General features: G+C 41.8%; 1 protein-coding gene across 1 annotated transcript in view; it reads right to left on the reverse strand.

Annotated features, from left to right (window-relative positions):
• Nucleotides 1-10237, reverse strand: part of PCBP1 (poly(rC) binding protein 1) — a 56369-nt gene that overhangs the window by 32451 nt on the left and 13681 nt on the right. The window contains exons 2-4 of the mRNA XM_009996500.1: nt 7145-7168; nt 7015-7047; nt 4218-4334 (exon numbers count right to left, since the gene is read on the reverse strand). Of these exons, the coding sequence (XP_009994802.1) occupies nt 4218-4334; nt 7015-7047; nt 7145-7168 (174 nt within the window). The remainder of the gene's footprint in view (nt 1-4217; nt 4335-7014; nt 7048-7144; nt 7169-10237) is intronic.

Genomic DNA, 10237 nt, shown 5'->3' on the forward strand with positions numbered 1-10237 from the left:
TCCTGCTGATTTATGGGATGCTGTTGAGAGCACTCAGAATCACAAAAAAAAAAGCCACAAGCTGCATAGCACATGTCCAGGAACTCCTGAGGACCTGCATGTGGTTTGCTAATACTAGCTGCAAGCTGAAGAGACCATCTCATCCATCTGTGAAGTGGCATGGCACAGCTATTGGACCCTTCACAGAAATGCTATCCAGAAGATTAGGACAGGAACAACAGAAAGCATGCATTTTATGTTAATTTAACTAATTTGAGGGGAAAGACCTGGGGGTGTTGGCAGATGAAAAGCTCAATATGACCCAGCAAAGTGTACTTGTGGCCCAGGAAGCCAACGGTGTCCTGGGCTGCATCAAAAGAAGCATGGCCAGCAGGTCAAGGGAGGTGATTCTGCCCCTCTACTCTGCACTCATGAGTGCACTGGAGTACTGTGCCCAGTTTTGGAGCCCTCAACACAGGAAGGACACAGAGCTCTTGGAGCAAATCCAGAGAAGGGTCATGAGAATTATCTGAGGGCTGGAGGACCTCTCCTATGAAGACAGGCTGAGGGAATCAGGGCTGTTCAGCCTAGAGAAGAGAAGGCTCTGGGGAGACCTTATATAAGTCTTCCAGTACCTGAAGGGGGCCTATAGCAAAGCTGGGGAGGGGCTTTTTACAAGAGCATGTAGTGATAGGATGAGGGGTATGGTTTTAAACTGGAAGTGGATAGATCTAGGTTAGACATTAGGAAGATATTCCTTAGTGTGACGGTGGTGAGGAACTGGCACAGGTTACCCTGGGAAGCTGTGGATGCTCCCTCTCTGGAAGTGTTCAAGACCAGGTTGGACAGGGCTTTGAGCAACCTGGTCTAGTGGGAGGTGTCCCTGCCCATGCAGGGGATTTCAAACTCAGTGATCGTCAAGGTTCCTTCTAACCCAAACCATTCTATGATTCTATGAATTTATGATGCAACAAGAGTTCCAGCACACAGAACTGATGTGTTTCCCTACATTCTTGCTTACCAAGACTACCACTTGTTCAAACAAAGTATCTATACTGTGTGATTAGGACTCCAAAATTAAATAGGAATGTACTTTAAACAACTCTGCATGCCTTGTTGAATCAGAGTGGGAGCTCAGTGACACCAGCACTGATTTCTGCAGTATCTCTACATTTGTGATGGCAGCATTCTTCTGTCCAAGAACTGGCTCAGTGTGACCTTGTTTTGCTTAAAAGAGAAGAAAAAAAAAATCTTGAACGAAACGAGGCATTGCTGCATGGCACAAGACAGGTCTCAAATCATTCCTCTGCCAGCCAGTAACTCACATTTGGCTTAGTGCCCGTGTCAGTGAGAGATTGCAATCCAAAATAAAGTGAGAGGGATAACCGAATTTTGCAACACCCATGTATCTGAAATACAGCACTAGTCATGCCAATTTTTCAGCTGGAAGATGCCATCTCACTCTACCATGTTTGTGTCAGGTGGAGGCACATGATCATCCAGATGTAGGTAAGCATCTTCCTTCAGTCAACCAGCGTGACCGTGATAACGTCTCCCACTTCCATAAAGTATCTGGCCTCAAAGCCCTCACTACATTTACTGCCTTCAAAAGGAAACTTCACAAAAAGTGGAAGCTGCTATTCTATTGATGTTGTTCTCATAATTTAAAAAGAACAACATTTAAACACACAGGCTCAGCAGCAGGAAATGCATAAAGCAGTCGGTCCAGATTAAAAACACAACAAAAGAGCAACCAGAAAAAAGCCCCTTTAGAACTGAAAGTTCCCAACTAGGGCTGGCTGGAGACTTTCTTACACAAGTCACCTTTCAACCTGGGAGATTCCCATTTCTTTAACCTCCAACTTTCTGTGGCACTGCATGCACTGTATCAGGGCTGTGGTAGACACTAGAGATGGGTTAACTGGGAGTCTGGAAGTGACGGAAGAGCCAGCTCCCAGTGTTGAAGCCTTGCAGCACCCCTAACTCCTGGCATCCCATAATCACAGTGTCTAAGGCTTTCAAAGGCAAGCAAACCTGGCAGCTCAGAAATCTACCAGACCTTTATGGAACAACGTATCAAAATACTTCCTTTACTGAATAATGAAATGGTAAACCTGCCAATTTCCACAGCATGTACGAGTCTGTGAGGTGGCTCCTCACTTGGTTATGACCACCACAGGATTTACCTTAGTTGTAGCAGCAGGAGTTAGCATTTCTCAAAAAGGCATAATCTCAATTGCATTTATCACATTGCCTTTCTCTCCTCCTTATTCCTAGAGCTGAGCAACTTCTTCATAAATATTTGCAAATGAACAAGGGTTCAACCAAATTTTTTCTTGTTTATTTGGAGAAGGTCTGACCACTGAGATCCACCTGCTGTTTTTTCCAGCATTTAACTATCACACACACACAGTGGATTATGCATATTTATACCCCAAACCAGAGCTGCCCTGCTCACCAGTGAGCTGACAGCTGCATTTCTTGGGTCTAAGTCTCCAGTCTGGAAATCACTGATCTAAAATGGCCTATCTTGCAACTTCAGTGGTCTGCCTGCATTAGATCAATTTTCGAACAACTCTCTTTTTTCTCTGCAGTGAATACTTTAGTTGTTTATGTAATTACCTACCTAGCCTGTAAATTCATCATCAGGTTGCTAGAAAATCAACTTTTATGAAGGAGGTTGTCAAAGCAGTGATATAATATAATAATAAGCCCTTGTGGAACTTCATTTGCCACCTGTCCACAATTAACATGCATGTTCAACACAAACTGTAACTGGGAAAAGTACAATAGGACTACTAGAGTCAGGAGAGGGGTGGGGAATTCATCCTGTGAAAGACTGAGCTTGGCTCACTTACTCTGGCAAAAGCAAGGCTGTGAGGGAATAAAACTCTTTTCTAAAAGCATATCTAAGAGTGGATTCCTCAGGGATGGAAAGACAAGAACTGTGTAAAATTGATGGCCAGTGCTGGCACAGGAACAAAGCTGTATTAACTGCTCATGAGTAAATTTAGGTGAGGAGTGAAAAGAAGATGTCTCATTATCAGAGAACGGAGGTTGTGGAAAAAGTAGGAAAAAAATCTAACTAGTTTTTGATTGTGCTATGAAGGAGGTTACAAGACATACCACTTATGCTAGAAGATAATTGCATCTGTTGACCCACAAACTCCTGATTATATATAATCCTGTATATATACAAGCTCCTGAACAATCACTGTGCATAAATAAAGGCATATGCTGATGCTTCCAATTAATGCCAGCATCCCCTGGCTATGGGAAGATGTGGAGACTAACATCACTGACTTGCAGAAATGAGTGCTCATAAAAAAGGTGTTCAAACCCCCTGAGCTTAATTACTGATGGAGAGACACACCCTTTCTCCTGCTGCAGATGTTTCATTCCACCTATCTGCAGGCTCTTCATTCAGCAGAAGGTAAAATGCCTTCTGCAGGGGTCTTGGTCTCTCCACAGAGGACAGGAGAGACGCTGGGACCAGCTGAGTGATTTTCAAAAGTTAAGAGAGATAAATCCTCTCCTGGGTGACCACAGTTCATGTTCTGTAGCCTGGAGCCTTTTCTGTGAGGTTTCCCTTCAAAGCGGTGACCGTATCTAACCACAGTTGGTTCATCAAACTTGAAAAGATGCCAGCACTATAAGTATGTATCTGCACAGAACTGTAATTCTACAGGAAACTGGGTGCTCTCTTTCCTCAATTACTCCTAACATGCTTATTTTTATTAATTTTTAAAATTAATTTTCAAAGCCAAGCTTTAAATATGGTGAATGGCAATAATGTAGTTTGTTTTTAAAATTAAAATTTTCTAGTTGAATGAATTATATGTTCATTTTGACATATATAAATTTTCCACCAATACGAAATGGAATAATATAAAAACAGAGCTAAAAGTCAGGCAATTATTCTTTTCAAATCAAACCCACAATGGGACCAGAAATTTTCCAAGACATTTTTCCTACCATTAATGCACATTACTAGAAGCAATTGCTTTTCCCTAAAGCCTCCAAAAAGCAAAAGAAATGATCAAACAGCTTGTAAATGGACCCATTATTTTTCTTCAGTGTTACTGCCAAAAGCATTTATAAAAATACAACCACTTTCATTGCTATTAAGTAGAACATTAAACAAATCATACTTAACATTAAAGCAAACATGAGAAATTTCAAATACTGTTTGTATTTTAACTTGAAAAGATTAAAAAAAACATGTTTTATTTGCTTACCTCTTCAAATTTTAATGCAATCATAGAAAAAGCTTTAAAAATCGCATCTGTCGGGCCTGTTATTGTCACAATTCTCTCTGGACAGGAGCCTTCTGAAATATTGATTCGAGCACCACTCTGTCAAAAAGAACAAATATTTTTCAAGTTTATGCTTTCCATGGCACTAACAAAGTAGGATTAGGGATATAGTTTGGGAAGGAATAGCTTGAGGCACCTAATTCTCTCCCCTACAACTGCAGCCCCAACATTGTATCACTTCAGCATAAACTGATCATACTCCAAAAACTCACCTAACTGCAGGAAGCCGGATTCTGTCTGGGTAAATACTAATAAAGTCCTCAATGCAGCATGCAAATAGCACCTCCTTAACTCAAAGTTGCAAATAATTGCATAACCAAGTCTTTTCCCCTCCCTCTTGCAGGGTTAACCTTAAGTAGTTCAAGAGCTGCAGAATTTCAGACAAGGTTGTTGTCTCTAGGGAGCATCAACATCTCCCAGGAAAGAAGCACCTCACTTGTTTGGAGACCCAAAGGCAGGGCTTGATCTGTCTACCTGTATTCTCCACAGCTTTGTACTGTGAAGAAGGTTCCTTACAGATGTGTCTCAGGTGAAGGCAGTTAATTAATATGCACCGAACAACACCTCATAGGAATAACGGTAGGACAAGCAACAGTAACTGTGTTACTTCAGTGTTATCTCCTAGAGACAAGAAGCCTGTCGGAAGGAGTTAGAAAACCCTAAGTCTTGGAGACAAGCAAGCATGGCTTTCAGGTATAATTAGTTCCCTTTATATCACTGTGGCAGTACAAAGAAAACCCTAAACTAGATGTAAATATATGTAGGAGGATCTTAGATAAGGATTATAGCCATTCAGGTAAGACCCACCCTATGCTCTCCCTGAGGTTTCAGGCACAGAACTGTGTTAATGCAGCCTATCAAGCCACTGGAGCCTCAGCTCATACAAGGCACTGGCCTTCTGGAGGATCTGGGCCTGTTGCAAATGTCAATAACCTGGGTTAATCTGGCCCTTTGCCTCCAGGGTTGCCATGAACCAGGAGATGTGCTGTGTGTCTGAGCCCTCATTCATGTGCGTACTGCTGCTCAACAGCAGGATACCCTATTTCCCCATGTGACAGTCAAAACAGAGCTATGACAATTAAAATGTTAGGTGGCAGCTTGCACATCTGTGTAGGAATTTAAGAACTGAAGTTGTCTGACGTTTCTTGCTCTGACAGAGCAAGACAAAGTTGCTTTTCACTCCATAAAGATGGCATGCAGCTTGCCACATCTGCCATGGAAGTAAAAATAAACCCGGTGTTTTGCTTTCAAAGAAGTACTGAAGTAGTTATTTAAAAGTAGGACTGAATTATCATCACATGGAGACACAGCCTCTTAATACTGTGATGAAATAACAAGCATATAATTTGTTAAAAAAAACAAACAACCAAAGCCAGCCTCTTGTGACCACACGTACACAATGGTAGATTTTCAGGAGTGGAAGAAGAATATTTGTTATTTATCTTGAAAAACTAACTGGGGATTAAAACTTTTCTCTAAGATGCTTAACTCAGAAGTCAGGAGCACTCTCAAGTGATGGCTGCCCTTTTGTGTGTGTGATTTCTGCCAAAGATATCTGCCCATAATCATAATTAATAATTAAACTACAATGTTTTTTATCAACTGGCAGGCTTAACTAGTCAACTAGTATATTGGAAATGTATTTTTTTATTTCTCGAAAAAAAATTAATATTCTTAGTAAATGTACATGGGTGAAAGCTCTTATCAAAAAAGGAGCTCAGAACTAAGTCAGCTTGACAAAGAACTCCCTATTGTGCATATTTAAAGATGTATCTCAGCAATTTCATTAACAATAAATACGTTGAGATTTCCCTGGCACAGACCTCCTATCAGTGCATAAAACAACAAAGCAGCTGACACTGTTATACAGGGCAGATTTACCAGAACCAATCTGATTTTTCTTGAGGCATTCTCTATAAACTTTGCACTCCTGAAGTTTTAAACAGCAGTTTTAAACATTCTTTTGGCTTATGCTTTTAGCAGTTGCTTCAAAGATGTAGAGCTATATCAGTCTGATGCCTTGCAGGGCAAGTGTGGGTCTGCAACCTCCACCTGGGCACAATCTTCTGAAGACAGTGCAGCTTGCTGTGTGGCAAGGAAAGAAGCCTAAGGACACTGGAGAGACTGAGGTTTATGCAGTGCCATGTTTCAGACAGCCTTTTTGTAATTACAGCTTTTTCAAAGGATGTGAATGGTGGGTGTGCAGGTCTACCCTGCCCACATCCTACTCACACAGCTAAAAATGTTGAAAAGTTAAGGTTTTGCCAAGACATGGCAGAGGGATACTCTGGCTTATGCAAGTCTGGCTCCAGCTCTGCTGAAGCTTGTGTGTACCCTCAAGCTTTATAAGCATCAGTCTGAAGCTTGGTTTCAGACTGTGGAAGGTCTCTACCCGGAGACCAAGCCGTGTGCAGGACCAATGCTGGTATGCTGAACTGTGGTTTTGAAGCACAGAATCATGCTGGCTAAGAGCTGCTCTTGAGATAAGACAGCAGCAGGCATATTGCTATGGGAATGAAACAACCCAGACTGCGCCGTTGATAAGGAGGCTACATTAACAACGTTTAATTTAGGCCAGTGCATTTATACACCACTACCTGCAGAGTGGTGATGTTGAATTAAGTGCCCACTTGGTGGCAGCGTCGGTCTGCACACGCTGGATTTCCCTGTTTTCTGAGCTGGAAAGAAAGGCAAGTAAAGACATCAAGGTTTGTCTTACCTCCTCCCTCATCTTCTTAACTGTCTCTCCTTTCTGTTAAAGACAAAGAAAAAAAGTTAGCCTGGGCTGATGAAGTGAACGGATATACAATATTTTGACACAAAATAAAGAGAGAAAGTAATTTCCTGACCTTTCCGATAATGCTTCCAACCTCCTGAAACAGAAAGAAAAAAGACACCGTCAATGATACTATTTGCTGCTGCAGGAGAACATTTGCTCTGCTCCTAAGCAATTTCACTCTTACTTATTTCAAACCTGCAAGCCCCCTCCCCTTGTTGCTGTATACAAATATGTCGCGTTAGATACTAAGGGGTAGACTAGAAACGCAGCTTCTCAGAGCTTACTGATCGTGCACGACAAATACCTTTAACAGAAACTGATCTTGCAGTTACAAATCAATGCTGCTACTATAAACACAGATAAACCCCTATCACGGAATGAAAAATTTTAAAATAATAGAACTGCACAACCTACTAGAAAAAATAGAACATAGTACAGGCATCAAATAACAATGGCTGATCTCTCTGAGAGCAGGCATTTACCCTCTTTTAAGCCATGCAACAGCTAGAGCTGAATTTCCATGCCACTGAGTGTTACTGTGTAAACACTTGGTGGCCTGGCTTATTCTTCCTATTAAGCACTTACAGAACAATAATTACTAATCACTTTTTAGGGATCTGGGAATTACTACTGGGCTTCCACAACCTAATACTAAGAAATGTCAGAGCGAATATACAATGTATGTATACAATAAGGGGAAAAATTGGCAGTTCTGGCAACATCCAATGGGTTAAAAACTCAGTGCATAAAACAACAGGTAGCAAAAGTAAAGCTAATAACTCTAAAATGAATAGTTTGGACATGTTACACAAATCACGCATGTGTGACATCAGACTGGAAATTATCTGATGGAGAGGAGACCAGCTAAAGGAAAACAAACACATCTCACATACTCAGATTGTGAAACCTACTTCAACAGCTACAGACTGTCTCACATGGCTGACCTGTCCGAAACATATTATATATACAGTTTCCACACACCCTCCCCTAGGCTATGTACTTAGGTCTGACCCATCCTGAAACACAGTCCAGAGAGTAAGATTTAAGAAATTGTCCTCCATTGCGCTATCCAAGGATGGATTCATGATTAATGCCACTAACTTGACTCTGCAGTAGAGGGCTACCTGCAGTGACCTTGAGAGAGCTATTCCTCATCAGAACGTTATTTATAAACTCATAAGGCAAAGCTGCTTGTGTGTGCAACTGCTCACATCCTTCTCACAAGATGTAAAAACTTTTCAGTGAGAAGACAACCTATCCAAATGAAGAACTTTGGCATGTGGTTCCTTTGCACTCCCTGCAAGTCTGCATATAACACCAGACTGGGGTGAACAGCTGATACACTGCTGGACAAGGCTGCTATTTGGAGTCACTGAGACAGGCTGGAGAAATGGTCTGAGAGAAACCTCAGGGAGAAGAACAACATCAAATGAAAAGTCCCATGTCTGGAATACAAGTCCATGCAGCAGGACAAGCTGGGCAAAAGCCTGCTACAAAAAAACTAGCTTTGCAGAAAAAATCCTGAGGGTCCCAATGACCAACTCCACGTAAGTACATGAGTGCATCAGCAGTGGCTTCCTGGTCAACCAAATGCTGGGCAGTATTAGCAAAAGTGTAGCCAGCAGGCTGGGACAAATGACTCCTGCCTTCTTGTGCCTGTGAGACCATGCCTGGAGGATTGTGTTCTCTTTTGGGCTCCTGGAACAAGACAGAGGCCACCCTGAAGTGAATCCAATGCAGGGACACTAAGATGGTCAGGGGACTGGAGCTCACGACACATGAGAAGAGGCTGAGAGAACTGTGTTTGCTCACCCTTAGAAAGAGAAGACCTGGGAGGATCTTATTGTCATGTACAGTAAGGACAGGTAGTTGCAACATCAAATTCCTACCCAGTATGAGGAAAAAAAGTTTTATCAAGGGGATGGCCAGACATCGGAACAGGTAACCAGAGTCTCAATCCATGAAAGCCTGCAAAACCAAGGCAAGGCCCTGAGCAACCTGCTCCAATGGCATCTGCTTCATTCAGAAGGTCAGATGGGATACCCTTGGGGGTTCCCTTCAACCTCGGTATGTCTGTGATTCTTCAAACATTGCCACTGCAGTCAATGCCTAAGTAGCAATAAAGGTCCTCAAACGAGGGAAGCTCCTTCTCAGGTTTATTTTCAAACTCTATTTTTTCTGTTTCCCATTTCCTTCTTCTATTTCCCTTCCTACTTCTCTTCCAAGATGGGATTCTGCTCTCTTGTACATACTGACCACAGAACAAATATTGTCCAGACAGGCACTGTAAATCTTCCAGAGCTATCTACTTTGCAAACCTATAGTTCTGCTGTGTGATGTACAGTAGACCTTTACAGATCACACAGTTGTGTGACTCTTCTTGCTAAAGCTTCCCAAGTCCATCTGGGCCTGTGAGGTGTCTGTACATCTGCACATACAATGCAAAGAAGCAGCTCTGTGAGAAGAGGAATGAAAGAAGTGGATTTGCTGCAGTTTTATGTCTTGTAACCAAACTATCTTGTGTCTCTTTATATAAGGGTTTAGGTCACGTCTTTTCTTGTGGTGCAGACAGACACACCAGCATGTTGTGTAGGCTCTCTAATGAGGTGCAGCTTTTTTGTTAGCAGCAACACAAATATGAGACACCTATTCCATGAACAGGTGTAACTCTGCCAACCTGTTTGCAACTGTTGAATGGGATAAAACAATACAGGGAGTAAGACTGTCAATGCTGGCAAGTTCCTTGGGAACTGCTCATGTCTAGTAGTTCCTGTCTGCCTACTCAGCACATTCAGAAGTTTTACCTTGAAAACTTTTTCCATTCTTCTCAGTCACAGCTTTCAGAAATAATTCATTTAGTAAAATAGATTCTTGAAGGCAGAAGAACCTTTTGCTATGGGTGAGTGTATTGTGTTTGAATTGCTATGGGCAAGCAATCATATTTCAGTCCATGGTATAATTTCATTTATAATATCTGCATTTTCACTAGAAGCTGTAGGTCTGGTCTTGAACCTGCAAGGCTCGGTCAGTATGCACTTAGTATGAAATCTGCCCCAATCCACTTATCACCCCGGGTTTCAATGACAAAGGCTGTTCTTTAAGAAAAGTATGGATGGCTCATGGCTATTAAGTGCAAAGATAATTTTTCTTGGAAATAGGGAAA

The sequence above is a fragment of the Chaetura pelagica genome, unplaced genomic scaffold, assembly GCF_000747805.2.
Source record: "Chaetura pelagica isolate M959 unplaced genomic scaffold, ChaPel_1.0 scaffold82, whole genome shotgun sequence".
In the NCBI taxonomy this organism is placed as follows: domain Eukaryota; kingdom Metazoa; phylum Chordata; class Aves; order Apodiformes; family Apodidae; genus Chaetura; species Chaetura pelagica.